The sequence below is a fragment of the Physella acuta genome, unplaced genomic scaffold, assembly GCF_028476545.2.
Source record: "Physella acuta isolate Inbredline_101_S28 unplaced genomic scaffold, ASM2847654v3 ptg001947l, whole genome shotgun sequence".
In the NCBI taxonomy this organism is placed as follows: Eukaryota; Metazoa; Mollusca; class Gastropoda; family Physidae; genus Physella; species Physella acuta.
The window spans coordinates 66,549-89,077 of NW_026733452.1; the positions used below are offsets into that span (position 1 = coordinate 66,549).

A 22,529-nucleotide genomic window follows, 5' to 3' on the forward strand; every position below is an offset into this window, starting at 1 on the left:
TCAAACAAGAAATGGATAAGTCCATTGACATAAATTTTATTTCAATATTTCAACATTTGAAAAGAAAACGATTTAATAGTCTGATCTATCTCGCACGACGTAACAGAATTAATTAACCTTCCCCGTTTACGCGGAAAATTTATTTCAAGTTTTTTTTTTCTTTCGATGAAATCTTCACCCCCTCCACCACACCCCCCACCCCCAAAACCTAGATTATATCCTGATTTAACTTTTTGCTTGCGGTTGAGACAATTAGAAGCGGCGTTACTTCCCTTTCCTCTATGTAAACAATGAGATACTATCTATATTCTCCCCCAAAATGCAATATTATCAGTTATCTAGCCGAACGAAAATGATCTTTTTAACTCATGTCATTTCTTGACTGATTAGAGTTATTAATCCACAGATTATCTTGATTGTATTAATTTCTCTAATTGTGTTGTAAAATAATATTGTGTTTAACCCCTTGTGTTTGGTTTTAAAGCAGTAATCACCCGCGGAAAACAGCGACAATTGGCCAATCCATTCAGTGGTGCGCACGTGGATAATTGTGGCATGCTAACAAAATATTTGGTCAGGCTCGCACAAAGGGGGCAGGCTGCACGGGGAGTGAGCGAGGACAGGCGCGGAGTACTCACGCTGGGCCGCTAGTACGCTCTCCGCCCCACCCTCTGCAGGTGGCCCCTGGGTTAGGGCTGCGAACTTGGCCGTGTAGCGTTTAGCAAGGGGGAGGGGGGGTAAGGGCGTGGGTACGAGCGAGACAAGTGATTTATGGCGGCGAGTACCGCCGCTTATTCATCGCACCCCTCCCCGCCGTCTCACTCCTTTCCCACCCCTCCCTCCATCCCGCCCCACTCCCCCGGCCGTCTCACACTCGCCCAGAACGGTTTACATATGCGCAGTGTTTCGGTGAGGTTGGGTACCTGCTGGTCGAGTGGGGGAGGGGGGGGGAGAGGGGGGGGGGGAGACAGAGCGTGGATCAACTTCACGCACCGTGTGGGTTTGTATGGTATGGCTACCATCGGGGAAAGTCAATTGGATAAAGTGTTATCAAGTGTTGAGGGAGTAACAATGACAGGCCTAACATGGTGCTTGTAACATTATACAGAGGACAACATATGACTGGATAGATATGACAGTATACAGAGGACAACATGCCCGTAACATTGTACAAATGACTGGATAGATATGACACTGGGCATAATGCCTGTAACATTTAACAGGAAATCACCTAATAACTCACACTCACTACCCTACTACGACTAAGATTTTTGCTTGAAAACAATTTCACAACTGTAATTAATCTAATGGGATGGTGTAGATGTTTCTTGGCCGACTACAACACTCTTTTCTGTTTCTTGTACTCATTCTTGAGCTACTCCATACAATTCTAATCGATTTCATTGCTTCGCTTAGAACTAGACTTAAAGCTGGCTTAAGTTTATTTGTTTAGTTAAAAAAAAATTATATATGACAAACACTATTACAATTCACTTGTAATAAGTTTTAATGGAATTTAAATTTCATAATTGATGAATTAATCTAACAAATCATATTTTTACTTTTAGATTTTCGAAACAATATACTTTTATACTACGACTGTTTACTTAAAACGGTATGGCATAATTTATTAAAACCTCTCATTTATGTATTGATCAATATACACGGTTTTGTTTCCATATCATCTATCTGATTAACCATTAAATCATTATTTAATTGATTTGTTTCCGTTCATTTGGCGGTTTAATTCAGGTGAGTTAGACTTATCGTGTTTCTTCTAGGAAATATCACCTCGAGTGTGATAATAGCAACATTCTAACAATGGTGTGCTAACTAGCAATTTAGTTTGTAAATAGTATCCCGGATTTTTATTGTGTAGGCTTAAGTAGAATTTAAGATTATAGTTTATGAATAGCATTTCAGATTTTAGAGTGTAAATAGTCTGTGGAAAATGACATGTCGCATTTTACGTGTGCTAGTAGCATTTCTGATTTGTTGTGCGTCCATTGTTTCTTCCAGACTTTTTTCTCCGGTGAGGGGGGGGGGGGGGGGGCATTTGGAATTTAGGGGGACGACGACACTGTTAAAAGTATATATATTCTAGATAGACTCACTTCGCCCCCCCCCCCCCCCCCACGAAGAGATGCCTGGAATAAACACTGTGTGCGTCATATATAGTATATAAGATTGTGGGTGCAAAAAAAAAAAACCTTCAAAATAGTGTATGCCTTTAGCGTTTTGATATTATCTAAGTGCAATTAAAATGTATGTAATTGAATATGTAAGTGTGAAAAGCAAGTAATGTAAGATTGTGTGCGGAAATTGCAAGTTATGTTCGATTATGTGTACGAATGGCGAATACGAGTTTGTGTTTGCAAAGAGCAAACCATGTCAAATTGGGTTTAAAAAAGAAGTAGAGTGACAGCGTAGGTGCAAATGGTGAGTAAAGTTAATAATAAGATGTGTGTACATTTTACGTAAAATTGTGTGTGTAAATAGCTAATCATATCCGTGAATTCCACGCTTTTACTTGTTGGGAGGGAGGTAAATGGGGGGCGGGGGGGGGGGGGGGGGGGGGGGGGGTCGGGTGGTACCCCTTGAACTACGTGCCGGTAAGTTTTAAACCTCTCGGGACTTTGATTGGCTCCTTGCCAGCATCAATTTTCATTCTCTGGGAGCGGAAGAATGAAAGGGGTTATCTTCCAGGTGCAAGACGGGAAGGGCCAGGTACCCCTCCCCCCCTCCCTCCCCCCACACCTACTTCTATTACCTTTATCCCGCATCGCGCGAATTCGGTACCTGGTATATGTAAGGTAATAAAAAATACCTGAGTGACATCATCAAATTCAGGTAAGAAACGCGTTTTTTTTATACAACCTCGTATTATGTTGTTAGCGTTAGCAGCGGAAGTAGCCTATCCTCCACGCTAATTTAGCAGGTAATATATAGCGACACGCTAGCAAACTGATGAGGCACGCTGTCATTGGCGTTGCATGTTAAACTGTAAGCATACAGTTGCTATATTTTAATGTTTTTAATTAAAACTTTTTTTTATTCAACAGATCAAAGTATATAATAAATGTTACATCATTTTGAATCATCTTTTAATGGCGCCTAGAAAAACTCGAAAATATATATATATATACTGCATAAAACGGTAATTTAAAAAAAAGGAAAACAACTTAATTAAAATAAGTTAATTTGTTTGGTTTTTTTTTTTTTTTTTTTTTTTAATTGTAATTTGAAATAATTTTTATACTAGACCTTATCTAAACGAGCTAATCAAAAACCGATCCAATCATCTTCTTTAAGTGTTTATTATCGAAATACTTCGAGTTTTGTGTGTATTTCAATCCATCAAACACTTCCAAAATATAAACAGTTTTGTAAAACCATGTCTTTTTATTTCTAGTTTAAAGGGAAATCCCGAATCGGTGCGCACGATCTAGTTGTTTTTTTTCTCTACTTCTTCCCCAAGCGTAAGATTGATTCATCATAATGTTACACAACAAATCGTTGACGCCGGCTGACACGCAGACCTTTCCCATCATTTAGTGTCGATCTGTAACTTTCAAGTCTGCTCTTCTTCTCGTCTGCGTCTCGTCTTTCTTCCCGCCAATATGTCACGTGTATGTAACCCCCCCCCCCCCCCCAACCACCCCACCACCACTACAACACGTCACGATATAATCATAACCGTTTAGTGGGTCGGAAACCACTGATGGGCAAGTGAGCTGTTTTCGTTTAAAAACCAATCTTGACGTGAAATAGCTGGTTGTGGGGCCCGTTCAATCTTTTCTAAACAAAACACGAAGCTCTCGACGGCGCAAGTTTGGTAGCGCGGTGAACTCGCCTCGCCTCGGACCAAGTGGTTAGCGAGAGGGACTGTGACGACAGCGGGGGACCTCGTTGGTTATTGATCGTAGTGAACTATCTTCTCGGCAGTCCTCGCCACCAATCTCCCCCCACCGCCCCCTTATATCCAGTGATAGCTTTTAATCAATAGAAAACAAGGGGAATGCTCCTCCCCTTCACGGTATTGATTTTATTTAATTGAAGACGAGAGAAGCGGGGGGAGGGGGGGGGGGGAATCGTCAGGGCGTTTCGCCATTCAGTATTCACGTTAAAATGGTTGTTGACTTTTTTTTTTTTTGGAGAAGCAAACACCGCCTGCTTGATGGTGTGGTTGATGATGTGTAATTACATGGTGACAATCTGTGTGAGTGAATTCACGGGGGCCTGTCACCATACACCACAGCAACCTCCAGATTGAAGTGGTCAAGTCCTCCCACCCCGCACCAGATTTATTTCAGCTGGGGGGGGGGAGATTTAAAAAGGCGCCGTCGAGGTTGGAAAATTAAACCGTAAATCAAGATATCTATTAAACCAAAATATGTTAATACCAAACCAAACAGCGAATTGTAAGCCGTCCTGTGATATTGTTAACCAGATCTTAAACCAAACTACACACCTAACACAATGTTTACACGTATCGTTAAGCTTAACTCAAAACTAAACCTCTATGAGCCTTGAAATAGGGTGGACTTAAAACTAATTTAAACCGCACCAACATCATTCTGTTGGTCATAGAGCTAGGCTTAGTTTAGGGGTCGCTTTAATATTTCTAACACAACCTCGACCACGTCAGCTGGTAACTTCTAAATCTCGTAGGCTGAAATCACCTTTATTAATTGATTAATTAATTTAATTTAAGGGATAATAATTAACCAGTTTAAAAATACAGATGAACTCATTTGGGTGTCTAATACCATTATCTATTTATAGTAGCCGAATGCACTCAATAAAAAACAAATTAGAATCACGTGATCGATCATAAATCGACCAATCCAGATCGTCTGACCTACTTGGGTAATGGTTTCGTCGGTCGGATTATGATACAGTGGGGGAAGGGGCGGGGGATTAACCTACATAATCTCCCTGGAATTTTATGGCGCTTATATCAACACGGCAAGTGTCGTCACAAGGTCAGCCCGGCCCCGTGCCACGGTCAGATGACCAGTGGTCACACGCCCGGGACAAAACCGGTTGGCATCACGCCGTCACCGCCCCGCCTCGCCAGGGACGGGTCAAGTGGGGGGTTGGGGGGGTTTGGACCAGAGGCCCACGGTATGTTGGTGGACCAGAGGCCCACAGTATGTTGGTCCACCAGAGGCCCACAGTAAGTTGGTGGACCTGAAGCCCACAGTATGTTGGTCCACCTGAGGCCCACAGTATGTTGGTGGACATGAGGCCCACAGTATGTTGGTGGACCTGAGGCCCCACACTATGTTGGTGGACCTGAGGCCCACACTATGTTTGGTGGACCTGAGGCCCACATTATTTTGGACCTGAGGCCCACACTATGTTGGTGGACCTGAGGCCCCACAGTATTTTGGACCTGAGGCCCACAGTATGTTGATGGACATGAGTCCCACACTATGTTGATGGACCAGAGGATCACAGTATGTTGGTCGACCTGAGGCCCATTATTTAAAAAAAAAATCACAACTAATATAAAATTCTTATTCATTATTTTACAAAAAATATTTTGAAAATGACAAGTTTAACGTCACGATGTCAACTAGATTCCAATTAGAAATTTTACATTTAATTTCAGTAATTAGCGCTCGTTAATTACGAGGTCAATTAAATGTGCTAGGAGGGGGGCAGCTTTGACGCCATCTCCGGCTCCTGGTATTTGGCGCCCTACTATCCTCAAGTATTGTTACAATTTGTATATTCAGCGTCCAAGCAACTTTAAACATTCTTAAAATGCTCGTGTTTAGCGCCCTGACGAGTTTATAAGCGCCCTAACTCCCTAATTCACCCCCACCAGTAGTGCCCTAGTAGCACCCGATAAATTTTCCGACTGTTTAACGCCCTAGCACCCGATCAAGTCCGACCCCCTCTCCCCCTTTTCACGACTAATTAAATCCAGTTTCTTCTTTGTTTATCCGGGCCGGCGAGTTATCTGACGCAAACGATCAATGGACACAAAGCGTCCGCGGTCGGTTCTACACACATCTGTGCTTGTAATTCCTTCTGATTTGCTCACCGACACTGATCTCTCTTTGTCAAGTCTTCTTGCCCTCGCTACGCCTCCCCCCGCCTCGACACGAAACGAGAAAGCGTGAAATCCAACGAGAAGTAGAGAAGCAAGAAAAAAAAAAAATTTGCAGTTTATTATTCTTATTTATGAATTAGTGAAAAGATCTATTCACAGCACAACTTAATCATCGGTTAATCCTTTACTTTACCGCGAGTGAAATAAATCACACGGCGGAGTCTCGGTCTGGCTTACAGGTCAGCCTCGTGCAGTGCAGAGCCTCGCGAGTAATGCTGGTTCAGGGGCGCTAAATGAATATTCATGACTCTATTGTGCGAAAGCGCTTATGGAGGCTGTTCCGGCGAGCGTGTATGCGAGACTGTGTGGGACTTGACATTGTGTTTACTATCGTTGAACTGTGAAATTGTGTGAGTGAAAAGTGTCCTATTCACACCGGATTGTACACACTGGATTAAATATTATTCGATAAAACCAGGATATATGGATATCAATCATCACAGGTCAGGGTTTAAAATTTATTTGTTTTTAAAAAGTTTTTTTTTTTTTTAAACCGCGCTTAGTGTTGTTCGCGGGAAGTGTGTTTACACTGACGAGACTGAAGCGAGGGCTGCGTGCTAATCGCTTTATGTTAAAACTATCTTTAAGGAAACATTAGTGGCGAGCTAAGGAAGATAGATTAGATCCGAGGGCTGTATTAGAGACAGCTATTTAAAAACATGCTAACTTGCTTATTACTTTGTTGTTGTTTTTTTGTGTACGTAAATGTTTAAATCTGTTCCCGCCTAGTTAAAACCGACACGGCGTAGCCTCGTAATTGGATTATTATAAACTAAGTCGGATGCTGAATGATAGCTTGATCACTTGAAGAGATAATTCCACGAGATTTGGTTTAATTTAATAGGCTTTTAAAGTTGATGATTTAAATCGCGTCTTCTATAAAGAATGTTACTCTTTGCATTTTTAAATAACATTAATAAGCCTGCAGGAAGTATTAATTGACATTGTTAACATATTTGAAGCCTATTTGATTTGTATAAGAAACAGATCTAGATCTAGAATGAATAAAAATAACTTGATAAGATTTAGATTTTAGATCTAGATAACGAAAGTTGTTTCTAAGCAGTAAACGCTAAACATAAACTAAACTAAGTAGTGAGTCCTTTAATACACTAGTTGTGTAAAGATCTAGATATTCTAGATCTAGTTATTGTTTTATTTTTATATAGAAAGATCTAGAGTTGCTTATTTACATTAGGTTTAGATTTATAAAAATATTATTTACTTAATAAGATAAAAGTAAGTTAATGGTAGTGACGTTATAGTTTAATGTGCTAAATTAAAAAAAAATATGTGGTTGTATGTTTGTTACAAGTAATGTTGATTTCGTGTATTACATTTTGTAACTCCCCCCACCCCCCCCCCCCCCCCCCCCACCACACACACACATTAATGTGTTACTTAAAGTAACTGAAGAAATGACAGTTTATTGTAGGCGGGTTGTGCTAATACAGCCAGCGTATTGTGTAGCGAGAGGCAATCCATGTCGATCTAATATTTACCGTGATTAAAAAGTGCTTTAAACATTGAGCCAGCGACGAAGCGTTTAGTGCCCTCGAATTCCTCGCCGTGTTCGCGGTACACATTTCCCCCATTCACAGACCGGCTCAATGGCGCAGACACGAGAGGCGACAATACGGTCTAGGGGAGATAACTCATTAAATAGCGCGCGTCGTCGCTTATGATATTGTTGGTTGTCTGTAATGCTCTTGATTTTTAAGCATTGTTCCGTTGCTATATAATCTTGCTTTCCCCCCTTTGATTCAATGGAATAGACCTAGACAGATCTTTGAAAAGAAGTTACTTATTTTATTTTTAACTCTTTAAAATCAATACACTTTTATGTAGTAGGCATATGCAGTTTTTTCTCCTTGATCTTTAAATAATTATAGTAGACAATTAAGACTCATTGTACGACGAGTAATCTAGAATCTACTTATTCTACTACGAATACCTTTACACTGGGAGTGGGGGGGGGGGGGGGGGTTGTGGGAGATGGGCCTGTGTGACCTAGTTACACTTGGTAAACGGAAAAAAAGTCACAGGAAAAAAAAAACACAGAAAAAAAGTCACAGTTTTTGCTAGGAAAAAAAGTCACAGAAAAAAAGTCACAGTGGAAAAATTTTATCGGAAAAAAAGTCACAGAAATAAAGTCACAGAAAAAAAGTCACAAAAATATTTTTAGAAATATTTTTATTTATTTGTTTAGAATTGTAAATTTTGTATGTTTATTGTTGTGGGTTGTATTTTTCATAGCATAAATTATTTATAGACGTTAAAAGCATTATGGTTTATAACAATTGTAAGTAAAAATATTCTAATATAATTTACACAACAATCTCAACATTTGTTACGTATTTAGTTAAAAACGCGGTAGAAAATTTAATTATAAATGAAATTTAGGCAAATTTTGCCGTAGGCTATTCTCTGGTCGGCCTCTCCTCAGTAGGCATTGTCCGAACATATTTTGTGTTGTTGACGTTACGCGTCAATGACAGCCTTTGAACCTTGTCGGCTTTCTGTTTTGATCCTAAGTTTTGTTATGCAATGAGCGTGATAAATGTGGGCAGTAAAGGTGGTTGAACTAAACATAACTATTGTTGCCATGAGTTGAGGGCAGCAAGTCAGATGAACTTACCATTTTACGGTAATTTAATATTGGTATTTTAAAAAAAACACACGATGAAAACCGTGGACTTTGGAGCATTCTATTAAACGCTACTAATCTTAGATTTAACATAATTACAATCTACATACTTCATACTAAATATTTTTAGATGAATTATAAAAATTACTATGCGTATACAGCCTACACACATTACATTTAATTAATCCTAAGTTAATTTGCACTCTCTAAATATTTAATATACATAAAAGTATTAACAAGTATCATGCAAATATATATTTGTGACTTTTTTTCCTGTGACTTTTTTTCCTGTGACTTTTTTTCCTGTGACTTTTTTTCTGTGTTTTTTTTTTCCTGTGTTTTTTTTTCCTGTGACTTTTTTTCCTACAATCTTACACTTACCGCCCGCCACCCCCGCTGGTTTGCTATGGTCAACAACGCGTGGGTGGGAAGGGGGATGGACAACTAGGGACCTATCACCTTGACGTTATTCTAATTAATGCCGGCAGCCGTGTGGTATTGCCGGCACGTGCAGTCGTGTTGTACCTCCAGTGAGAGTTCACGCTAGCATGTTCTGTCTGATTCACAGCTAGCCAGTGCTACCTGATTCACAGCTAGCCAGTGCTACCTGCTTCACAGCTAGCCAGTGCTACCTGATTCACAGCTAGCCAGTGCTACCTGATTCACAGCTAGCCAGTGCTACCTGATTCAGATCTAGCCAGTGCTACCTGATTCACAGCTAGCCAGTGCTACCTGATTCACAGCTACCATCATCACAGCTAGCCAGTGCTACCATCATCACAGCTAGTCAGTGCTACCATCATCACAGCTAGCTAGTGCTTTACAGCAATCAAAGCCAACTCCAAGACTCGACTAGCCATACCTACACATGTCTGTCCCTTCCTCTCAGCAGCCCCCCCCCCTCTACCTCCCCCCACCCCTGTGCTAAAGATGTGGGCTATGTGCGGGTGGCGATGTAGTGAAAAGTAGCACAGACGTGCTCTAGGCGTGTGTAGCACGTTTAGAACGTTCGTCCTCCAAATCAAATCTCCCTTTCTCCTTTCTTATCTCCCACCTCACAAGTTACCCCCCCCCCCCCCACCCCACACCTCCCCCTCGCCTTATACACAAGGATACCTTCTTGGTTGCCTCCCGTGTTCACTAATCTATTGTGCCGTAAATAGAACAAACCATTCCCTCCCCACCATCTCGGTCAACACAGGTAGCCAGAAAGTAGCCTGTGTTCACACCTGTGAGTCCGCCCATCCCCCCCCCCCCCCCCCATCTTCTCCTTTATCAAGTAGCAAGACGTCATTACACGTTCTCTCAATTTGTTAAAAAAAATCGAAACCGGACAATCACTCGGACACACCCACCCCTCCCGGCTGTCTGATCGTCTTGACGCCCCGCTTGACCGACGCCGTGACGCAGTCAACACGTCTCTACACACTGTCGACGTCTCGTCCACTCCCCCTCTCCCCAACTTTCTTACCCCCCCCCCCCCTCTCCCCAAACATTCTCGACCTGTACGATTATCACCCAGACTACTCCGAAACATTAGAACAGGCGTTTTGAAGAATTTAGAGATTAAAAACCTACGGTGACATTTTTTTATCTGTGACTTCAAACACAGACGGCACAAACAGACATGTGACTCCGGCATTTTTGCCGTCTGCCGGGCCATAAAAGCACTAAGATACGTCACTCATACGTCACTTCCGACTTTGATCAACAGGCTACAGTGTGACGGAGAAATTAGCACTAGTGTGTCCACACAAAAATTGTGTCCTAGATTTGAGCTGCTCGCTGATCTATATTTAGCACAACCGTACAGGTGATTTTTGCTATTGTTTGCGCGATTTAGCTGACGAGACAGCTATTGTTTACCTCGTGACAGTTGACTTCTGCTCTGGTTTTATTAGAACTGGTATTGCGAGGCGGATATTGACGTTATCGAAACGAACGATAATTTCACTATGAGATCTATCACTGTTACTTTATCGATACCAGCTCAATAGGCTTTTAATCCTCAATAACACAACTATTTGTTTTAGTAGCAAGTTAGTTTGGCACTATGATCGATTTCTGGTAGGCTTCACGTCTAATTACCGGATTATGTTGGTCTACATTGAATGGGCGAGGGCTATATAACAAATAACCAGTAGATACTGGTAGTGAATGTATTTCAGGGTTATACCGAATGACCAGCATATACTGCCACTATTTCAGGGTTATACCAAATCACGAGCATATACTGCTACTATTTCAGGGTTATACCAAATGACCAACATATACTGCCACTATTTTAGGGTTATACCGAATGACCAGCATATACTGCCACTATTTCAGGGTTATATCGAATGACCATCATTTATTTAGTGCTAGTGAATCTATTGTTTACAAAGTTACCCTGGTTAATCCCGACTAGATAGAGCACTCGATCGCTATCCTAAAAGTCGTGGGTTCGGTTCCTTACGTTACCGCGACCTTCATTTCAACACAATCAGACACCTCATCCTGGTTGTGAACTGTGAAGTGGGTGGGGGCTGGTTAGCTTCTGAGTTAATCAGTCAGTTTAATTAGTCAGACTCTACTTCATCTGCTCCAGCATCTGTCGAGGTTGAAACGATACTGTTATAACACATATGGCTGATGATTAAATTTTATTTCGGATTTTTACCAGCATAGAAGCTAGGGTTAGGTTTAGGCATTCACTAGGGTGAGGTTTATGGACGGGTTAACAGACACGGCAAAACATCCCCTAAAAATATATCTCTATCCTGCCTACGCATTCGAATCTACTCGCCATAATTGTTTTGTTTACCGTAGTTTCTCGCTGTCTCCCAAAAATTTTATTATCTCCCCCCCCCCTCCCACCCCGACACATCACGTGGTCATTAGGGCCGTGATTTTTTTTTTTCAAGCCTTAACAAGCACAGATGCTCAAAACAACAAATAACCGTCACTCTCGTCATCCTCTGGGCACCGATTCTTTCCCTTTGTTTGGTGTCCCCAGCCCGACACAAAGTACTGCTCCGCCACTTTGTCAGCGAGATAAAAAAAAATTAACAATCACAATATTTTTTCCCTCACTCTTTCACGTCGTGTTTAGAGAAAAAAAAACCCATCCCATCCCTTCACAGGAGGACAATAAAATTAATATCAACCACCCCAGCCTGACACCCCTCTTCTCCAGCGTGACACTGTTAATAGACTCGCCCGGTCCTGCTCACGCACGCGCGCGCGCTGTTGTCGTCATGTCGCCGCCTCCGTCCAATCGATAAGCACGTGTTGGGGGCGACCATGGATTCAGTGTGGGACTGTTGGTTTCAATGTGGGACCGTATTAGGACGAAAGGTAACAGAATATGGGACCATTATTATTAAAACAATAGCCGAAACTGACTCATGAAATGCTAAGCCTAATTTGTGTGTGGGGGGAGGGGGTGTGGTGGGTGGACACCACGATTAAAACTGAATTTCTCCCTAGTGTGTCACAATGAATACATTCTGTAGACTGACGATCTTACAGCGACAATGGATTGGGTTAAGTACATCTGAACTTTCACTACGTCGGTGCTGTCGTATCTTTCTTCTATGTCTGGGGTTTCGCTGTTACTTGACACGATTTCATAATTACCAATGAACTTTTCCTTTATAAAGTACCCAAACGGTAAAATGTATCTGTATTAGCTCGATCATCTAACCAGAACATAACCCTACCCTAGCCCCCCCCCCCCCCCCACACACACAGTATCGACACAGCAGAAGACCCTGTCAGGCCAGGACCCCGACCCCCCCCCCCCCCCCGACCCCCACAGTATCGATACCGCAGAAGAACCTGCCAGAAGCTTGGACACCCGGATGTCATATCTGACAGACTTATAAGTCTCCACAGGTCCGGTTCGTGGTATCTAACCATGGATATAGCAAGTGGTCAGCCCCCACCCCCCCCACCCCACCCTGACGTAAACCGTGAACAAAATAAAAACCTGGAAACTCACAGGCTACATACACCCTGCCTCGATTCTAGTTGTACTAGACATACACATATGCTACACGCCCACGCATACTCCACCCCACGCATATTCCACCCCACGCGTATTCCACCCCACGCGTATTCCACCCCACGCATATTCCACCCCACGCATATTCCACCCCACGCGTATTCCACCCCACGCATACTCCACCCCACCCATATTTCACCCCATTGTGATCTTTTAATTAAAAAAAGGTAAATTTTACAAAACAAAACAAAAAATAAAGTAATCAGGATTTTTTTTCTGGTGTTAATTAATTTTCAATCAATTTCAAATTTTATGAAGAAATGTAAAATTTACAAGTGTAGTATGTTAGACAAAACATTTACATAATCATGGAGGAAAAACTGTGTATGTGTAACAACTCGACCACGCATCAAGTGAAAACATATTACATGGTCCCCCAAGTTACCTGGACACACCTGACCACAGAAAACCTTGATAGTTTATACCTGAACATGTGGGGCAAGGGGACTGGCGACCCAAATAAACCAACGACCCATGTAATCCAGCGAACCCAGTAGACCCAATGACCCAAGTAGACCAATGACCCATGTGGGTATTATTCAATACAGTCATGAAACAATAATTATAAATATGAGCTCTTAAAGTAGACTTATATATTTTGTGCGTGTTTTTTTAAACTGTTACTTTTGTCATATTTAACTGACAATACACTTCCTTCCGAGCTAGCTTTCTGTCCCCACCCTAGCGGCTCTCAAATAAACCAGTATGACATATCCCATATAATATTGCCTAATACAGCTAATCACACGCAACTTGGTTTAAATAGTATCTGAAGTGGTAGGGGTGACCTAACCCCCCACCCTACACACACCATCACCATCACATGTATTGAGACAGGAACAACCACATGTAGTGAAAGAGCAGACGACTTAACGAAACATATACAATCTGATGGGGATTACTTTTTTTTTTCATCTTTGATTTCATCGCGCCACTTGTACGCTTCCGATGTCAAACAGTGCATGCTGTTTTAATGACGGTTCCCCCCATTCAAAATGCAATTAACTAAAAAATTAAATACAAATGCTGTTTTTTAAACACCTTCTAAACAGAAAGATGGATGACGCTAAATTGGTCAATTACCCACAATCATTTCATGTGTCGGTTTTTATCGTCGGGGTGGAGGGGGAGGAGTCAGGTGACGAGAAATTAAGCCGGGGGGGGGGAAGTAATTTACTTAATACAGTTTTTTACTAAGCAGAGTACGTGTGTTACAAAATGCTTATTTCACCCATATCAATTGTGCTAATCACTCGTTTGCTCGTATATTTTTACATAACGTATTACATTACAGATCTCCACCGATTGCCGAGCGAGTCTGTCCACATATGTGTCGCACCCACTGTGCCTTGGTTAATCAGGTAGTTTATTCACAGCGTGAAACGGCTGACATGGGCAGATGATAATTACACCAGAGTCAGCCGTTAATTACACCAGAGTCAGCCGTTAGCCTAGTTTCACCCGTCAGTGGGATGGTGGCAGAAACTTCGTGTTGCGTCACTCGAGTAGATTACGTCAGAGAATTGTGTTACGTCATACAAGGTTATACCTCACTTTGTCACACCTCAAGGATACGTTACACAATGTCTACGTCGCGTAACGATGTTACATCACAACTGTCACATTGAAATCGTGTGACAATACTGTCGCTACACAGCTACGTCACAACACAGCTACGTCTCAACACAGCTACGTCACAACACAGGTACGTCACAACACAGCTACGTCACAACACAGCTGCCACAAGGCACATACTACGTCACGGGCTATGTCGCCCTAGAACACAATGACCTATGACGTCATGACTTGTAATTGATACAGACAACACAGCACCACGTGATGCAGGTAAACAAACTAGACATTAATATCACGTGATGATAGATGGTGCACGTGGTGTCAGTCATACAGGTTATGGTGACCTGTGTGGCGCATAAAAAACGTCCAACTTTTGACCTCTGTATGTCGATTAGTGTTCAAAGAAGCGATTACATTTTTTTTTGCAAGCTGCCCTATTTACTTATCTCAATGAATTGACAAAAAAGTTTTAGTCTGACAAGATGTTTGTATTGAGTCTACGATGTTCAGTTAAGTCGGTGTGGTCGTGTGGTTGAATGGTAGAGCGTGTGTGTGCTAACCCGACAGTCTCGAGTTCATATCCCAGGCTTGAGTCCCTAGGACGTCGCTCAGTCCACCCAGCTCTAATGAGTACCTGACTCACGTTAAGGAAAATACAGGTAGCTGGGCATATCTCTGACCGCACTATCCCTGTACAGAAACAAGTGAAACTCTACCTGATCATCTCAGTAGAGTTAACTTGTTTCACTCATGTGTTTGCTACCTGTACTGGACCTACCTGTACTGGAACTACCTGTACTGGACCTACCTGTACTGAACCTACCTGTACTGGAACTACCTGTACTAGACCTCCCTGTACTGGACCTACCTGTACTGGACCTACCTGTACTGGACCTACCTATACTGAACCTACCTGTACTAAACCTACCTGTACCGTACCTACCTGTCACCTACCTGTATTTGACATATCTGTACTGAACCTGCCTGCCCCTTTGCCTGTACTGGTTCTACAGGTCACCTGTACCTGTACTGGTCCTACTTGTCACATACCTGTACTGGACCTACCTGTAATTGACCTACCTCTATGTACTGGACCTACATGTACCTCACCTACCTGTACTGGACCTACCTGTACTGGACCTACCTGTGTTCACACCCACCTTGTGGATACTCCCAGGCTGGTTCTGCTAGCCGCCGCCGGCACCATGGCCTAGCTGGCTGGCAACGATTGATTAGTTACGTAACCCACCGTCATGTAGCTCACCAGGTACTGGAGCTGATCCACGGCTGCTAGAGCCGGGCCGGCGACTGGGCCGTCAGGAAACCAGACCAGTGACCCTATGGGAGCCACATGAGCCACAATACACAAGGGCCGGGAGGACACTTTATCACACCCCATCCCACCCTGTGTTGTGCTGCTATTGAAAAACACAAAATGACGACCAAACATATAACACAATTCTATACGGACATTTTCTACTGAAGTAACTATTTTCAACCCATACGATCTATCTAGTACAGACCTTAGCCATAACGCGTCGCGTAACTTGACCAAAACCATAAACCTAATCAATAACTGTAAAAAAAAAATCTTAATCAATTATACAGGCCTGATGGATTTCGCACCACAGTTAATCAATAAAGCAAATTATTTTAGAGAATAAACACAAAAGAAGGATTTTTAAAACAGTTGTCTTCTCCTGGGTCAAACAACACACACCGCAAACAAAGGCTTACAATGTTGTAGTTGGGAAATGAAATAAACCTAAACTTAACCCAAATCAAAGTGAGTGGGACACGAAAGCTTTAAACCACGCACACTTTCACGTTCGGAACTTGTTGAGTTCGTTAGAGGTTAAATTTAGCCTAGATCTGCACCTTAACACCCCCGGTATGTCCACCTTTCCTCACCCCTCATCACTCACCAGCTAGAAACACCCCCACCCCCATCCTCCCCCACCCCCGGACAACACTGTCTTCACCTAATTGCAGAAACCCCCGAGTCGGCGAATCATCAGATCTACCTTTTCAACTTTTTACTTTTTTAATAATTATATTTTTACGCTCGGCTCTCCCTTTCGTAATGTGCCTGTCGGGTCTTACCCACCCCCTGTGTAGCTTTCCGAAAATGTAAGTTACAACGAGCGGAGGGCGAGGTTATTTATCTAAAAGGAGGGGTGTTAGCTTAGATACGTTTGAGTAATTATAATGTTCACGATAACACTGGTATAATTCATACAGGGCGTTCGTCACTTCAGTAAATTCAAAAAATATATATTTAGATGAGCCGGGGACGATAATTATGGGATGTTTGGTGCTTGCTTTACTGAGTTGGGAGAGTGGTAGTGGATTGTGGTTGTGGAGAATGTATTGTAGTACTGTAGTACTGTACCTGTCGATGTGTAAATGTTAAAGTGAATAGTTCATTGGGGAAATGATTATATGATTGTGGAACTGAATGTGGGTTGTGGAAGTATGGAATTTGGAATTTAGAAGTAGATGTGGATTATAGTTGTGAATATGGATTGTAGTTGTGAATATGGATTGTAGTTGTGAATATGGATTGTAGTTGTGAATATGGTTGTGAAAGTGAATGTATGATTGTAGAAGTTAATGTGGATTGTGGAAGTTAATGTTGATTGTGGAAATTAGTATGAATTATGTGAGTGAATATATGATTGTGAGAGTGATTATAGATTGTGTAAAAACACTTGATCGTGGAAGTGAATGTGGATTATATGAATTAATATGGTGGATTGGGGAAGCGAATATGGATGGTGGAAGTATGTGGATTGTGGGAATGAATATATGATTGTGGATGTGAATGTTGATTGTAGATGTGCGTATGGATCGTGGGATTGAATATGGATTATGGAAGTGAATATTTGATCGTGAAAGGGAATGTTGATTATGGGATTGAGTATGGATTGTGTGAATTGAATATATGATTGCGTGAGTGAATATTCGATTGTGGGAGTGAATATATGATTGCGTGAGTGAATATATGATTGTGGAAGCGAATGTGGATTACGGGAGTGAAGTGCTGTAAAATGGACAGGATCTTGCGACCTTTGACCTCTCATTAAACATTAATCGTACCTGCGCGAACATCCCAATATTTGTTGAGTCGGTATCGCCAAGCCTGTCACAAACACCTGCTTTTTGTCACAAACACAAGTTAACATGTGTGTACTGTGCATTGATCAAGTGTCAGCTCACGACTTTGTTGCAGACGACAACAGACAGCTCATCACACAGGCGGGGACAGTCAGCTCAGCCATACGCTAAGTCTAGATCACACTGTTCGTAAGCTTTCTTTTCATTCTCGTCCCTTTTAGTCTAATCCTATTGCACTGTTCCGTCAATACAGTAAGCCTACTACAGTCTGTTATATTATCCTATTGCATTTTCTATCAATACAGCAAGCGTACTGATTTACATTATCCTTGCATTTTTCGCAGTTATATAATCCTATTTACATGTTAAACATTTAGGCCCATGTGTAAGCAGTATCTTCGTTGTTTGACTCTTGATACAATCAAACAATATCTTGGTAAAATAATTATACAATCTTCTAATACAACATCCCATTAAAAAGTCTTCCTACTCTAAGCCCCACTCAAAACCCAGTCTAAACCTTCCCATGCTCTGATACGCTTTCAACCTGGCGTCCAAAAGACAGATGAAGTAGAGTTCGCTTGTTTCTCTTACCTCGGCACTGATATTTTCCCTAACGTGTGTCAGGTACCCATCAGAGCTGAGTGGACTCAGTAACATCCTTTTGACTTGAACCCGTTCTCATGCTAAACCCCATTTAAAACTCCATTTGAAACCACCCTTCGCTAAAGCCCATTTAAAACCACCCCACGCTAAACCCCAATTAAAACCACCCCACGCTAAACCCCATTTGAAACCACCCCACGCTAAACCCCATTTAAAACCACCCCACGCTAAACCCCATTTGAAACCACCCCACGTTAAACCCCATTCAAAAGCATCACATGCTAAATCCCATTCACAAGACAGCATTCCCATGCTTAATCACGTGACCTGAATTGTCCAACCCCAGCAGATAGTTCGCCCTCTGATAAAACCCCGCATCTCCACCTGTAGATGTGCTAAACAACAGTACTAACATCCAAAAAGTGGAAACATCCATGTTTGTTTGATGCACATCTGACATTGTTGAGTTGGTTTAAAAAAACAAATTAACAGGTCCAGTGGAATAATTCAACCAGCTCCCATTACAAAAAAAGCCATACGAACCCTTACATAACATATCTCCTCCCCCCACCCTGTATTACCTCCTACCCTGTATTACCTCCTATAATTTCCAGCCTACCATTCACTATGCAGCACTAACCACCAGCCTGTATCTACCATCCCCCCACCCGGATAAAATCTACCTTCCATCCAACCTCCCAAACCTATCATTCTTTATCCCACTCACCACATACCTCCCTAAACCTATCCTTCTAGATACACCTACCACCTAGCCTACCAAACCTACACTTCTTTTATCTTACTAAACCTACCCACCTACTAGTTTCCTAAACCTATCCTTCTAAGCCTGCACTGTATTCTACTAAACTAGATTACTTCCAAAACCTATCCTCCTAAACCTACCCACCACCTAGTTTCTCAAACCTATCCTCCTAAGCCTGCACTGCATTTTACTAAACCTACCCAACATCTAGCTCACTAGACCTACCCTCATAAACCTATCCTCCTAAACCTCCCCACCACCTAGCAGTCTAAAATCTCAAATACGGCGTTTTGTCCGACCACGACCCGGTTAATCTTGAAGTCTACTCGGCCCCACCTAAAGCGCCCCTTGCGCCCCCTCCCACAAACCACACACCGAGTTTTTACTATCGAACCCTCCTCCACTCTTCCACCCTCCTCCACCCTCCCACCCTCGAACAGCCGAGAAATCTAGTTACGACTAGGAAGACGAGCGCCTGACCTGGGAGGTATACCGGCACGCGCGTGAACACAGAGGTAAACACACCCTCGTGAACTCAACACTCACGCCAAATGACGACAATACGAAACGTTCGTGGATTATTTCCCTTGACCTACAATCGGGAGTGAACTCCCTTTTTTTAAACACACTGCTTGAGTCAGCCGAAGAATAACCCTCACACCGAGTGGGTTCTAAACGACTTCCTATTTAGTCTGAATCACCCCCTCCCCATCCCACACCCACACCCCGCGGAGATTTTTTAACTCGAAGTTTGTCTGTTGGGGGTGTGATGAAGCTAAGTGAAGGATGTCGTGTTGTTGTTATCATGTATAAAAATTAAATTGCTTTTTTTTTAATGTAACGATAATTATATTATAATATATAATACGTATTTGAAAATTACTTTTTGAAATCAATAAATAATTATGAAAACTTTTTTTCTATTTTCTAAAAAAAAAAAAAAAAATTGTCTGGTTAGACTTCCTATAACTGTATAGGCCTACAGTATGAGGACCACTTCATAACTCCCCCCCCCCCCCACCCAAAAAGAAAAAAATAACCCCAGGCTTGACCATGGACACGTGACCCGACTTCCCAGATTTGGACCAATCAGCGACCCGCTATTGTTTTAGGCCGTTTCGCTAGTTTAGAGGGAAGTATAACAAAAATCTTATCTAACCACTTCACCGTCGCGGGGGGCAAAGGTCACGGCCGTCTACCCGGCCACAATTTCGATTGGTCTAGAAATGAAATCCCTGTGGGGGCATTCCTCAAAACAGTTGAGGGGGTGGGGGTGGGGGGAGACAGAAAGTGAACTTAACCGGTTATGGCAAATTTTGCCTTACTTAAACCGGGGAACTTTGCATCCACGTGGTTGTGATGTAACGCCACAGAAGATATCAATCGGTACAACCAATCTCCTATCTGATGTCGACAGTGGTTCTCAAACTCTGAGGAGGTCTAGCCCTAATACATGCTGTTTTTTAAATCATTACCATAGCATGCTCCTGCCTCAATGTTTGTGTAGTTCGTTTTATCACATCTCTTCTATAAATTTTTTTTTATATTGTATTTTAATGTTTCTTAACCCCCCCCCCCCCCCCCCATCCAAACCGCTCCAACTTGTCCATTCTATTTACATATGTTCAACATGTATTGAGGTTTAAAAGGCTTTTGAAGAGAGAAAATAAACTTATTTTTTTATTGCTTGGTACTCCTAGTTATTTTTAAGTTAACACATGACGAAGATAATGTGACATGTATGACATGACATCCGAATAAATGATCTGTGTATTGAGTTTTAACGAAGATTTGAACTCTTACCTTTCAGGCCAACTGAGTGAATGGTGTGTGTATTGAGTTTTAACGAAGATTTGAACTCTTACCTTTCAGGCCAACTGAGAGAATGGTGTGTGTATTGAGTTCTAACGAAGATTTGAACTCTTACCTTTCAGGCCAACTGAGTGAATGGTGTGAGGTACTCGGCCAGTCTTTATTGCTGCGCCACCCCAAGAATCGACCCCCTGACGGCAACAAAGGTCAGCCACCACCCAGCGCCAGCAGCATGCACCCGCAGATGCACAAGGCCATGCAGCCGATGCACCCTGGGTAAGTCAGACGACGTGTGTCTAGCACATGGCCATATCCTGTCCAGCACATAGCAATGTCCTGTCCAGCAGTTAGAAATATCTTGTCCATCACATGGCCATACATTGTCATTGATGGCCACTACATGTAGGTGTTAATGGTCAACAGATTCCCAATGGCCAAGACTTCTAGTGAGTCATGGGCCAAGAATCCCTTCCATAACATTCTACAACCCAATATGCTCTAGTTTACATCTCCCATCCCGTGTCATCTTTTCTGGTGTAGTTTATATCTCTAGGCATCCACACATACTCACACACTAACCAGCACCTTGGTCAAATGATGTACTCACACAACTACTGTGTGGTCAGATGGTAGAGCACATGAGTTCGGATCCTGGGGTCACACACTGACCAGCACATTGGTCAAATGATGTACTCCCACAACTACTGTGTGCTTATGGTCAGATGGTAGAGCACATGAGTTCGGATCCTGGGGTCGGGTCTGATGATCCTTGCAATGTGAGTCATCTATTCATGGACGATTCACAAATACACTCATGCATTTCTCGGAAGGTTGTGATCAATTAGTGTTAAATTAGCAAGTCCACACAGACACGAGCAATATAATTACGTTATACTTCTTTTCCTAAGTCTTAAAAATGTAGTAATCTGAAACAAAATTTATCGTTAGCTTTACCAACGTGGAGTTTTAACGACTGATACCGAACTATGAGGCTATAATAGTTAGGGTTGTAATTCAAACATCGTTGGTAATGAGGGCGTTATGTATATATAACATAACTCGCCGCATGTGTCCGTCAAGGTTTATGAAGTATGATTATGAGAATCGCTGGGTGAAGCAGTACCCTACAGCCCCTCGTGAGAACCGTCTAGATACCTCCACTCTCACCTACTAGAGTTGGGTGTTGAAATCACCAACTTATGCCCGCCCCGTACCGTGTCAGACCTAGTAAACTGCCCTCTAGACTCTCTGCTCCAATTCAACGGCGATTACCGCCCCTGTGTTCACTCTTCTGTTGATCATTTCTTGAGAGGTAAGGGACAACGCGTGCCCGTTATGGGGTCATAGTCATCACTGGGGTGGAGTTGGAGGGGGAGGGGGGTCACGGATGGTGGGAAAAACAAAAATGTTATTGTGTGGTTGACGAGGTGAGGGGTATTGTGGTGGATGTATTGGTAGGTGAATGTATTGTTAGACAGATCGAGACAGTCGGCGAAAGTTTTGTTAGGCAGATCGAGACAGTCGGCGAAAGTTTTGTTAGGCAGATGGAGACAGTCGGTGAAAGTTTTGTTAGTTGGATGGTGAATTTACTAGTCTGCGAAAGTAAGGCCTGGTTGTAGATTGAAAGATTTAGACTAGTTAAATGACTGTAGCCACTGATATGTTGCTCCCCGTGAACACTTCGTGTTGGGGCCATTAGGACATTTCACCACACACTTCGAACATAACCCACACACCGCGAACTTCCCCACACACCTCAAAGATCCCCATACACCTGCATCATCACCCACACACCACGAATTTCCCAACACACCTCAAACATCCCCACACACTTGGACCA

The 22,529-nt window shown here is 42.5% G+C and overlaps 1 protein-coding gene across 5 annotated transcripts in view; it reads left to right on the forward strand.

Annotated features, from left to right (window-relative positions):
• The window catches only part of LOC131931346 (zinc finger MIZ domain-containing protein 1), a 114,888-nt gene that overhangs the window by 49,472 nt on the left and 42,887 nt on the right, over window positions 1–22,529 (forward strand). For 4 of the 5 annotated variants that reach the window (XM_059288123.1, XM_059288125.1, XM_059288124.1 and 1 more), the window contains exon 4: window positions 20,812–20,965. In XM_059288123.1, coding sequence (XP_059144106.1) covers window positions 20,812–20,965 — 154 coding nt within the window. Of the gene's footprint in view, window positions 1–6,444; window positions 6,568–20,811; window positions 20,966–22,529 lie in introns of those variants that run through there. The other variant, XM_059288127.1, reaches the window with a different exon arrangement.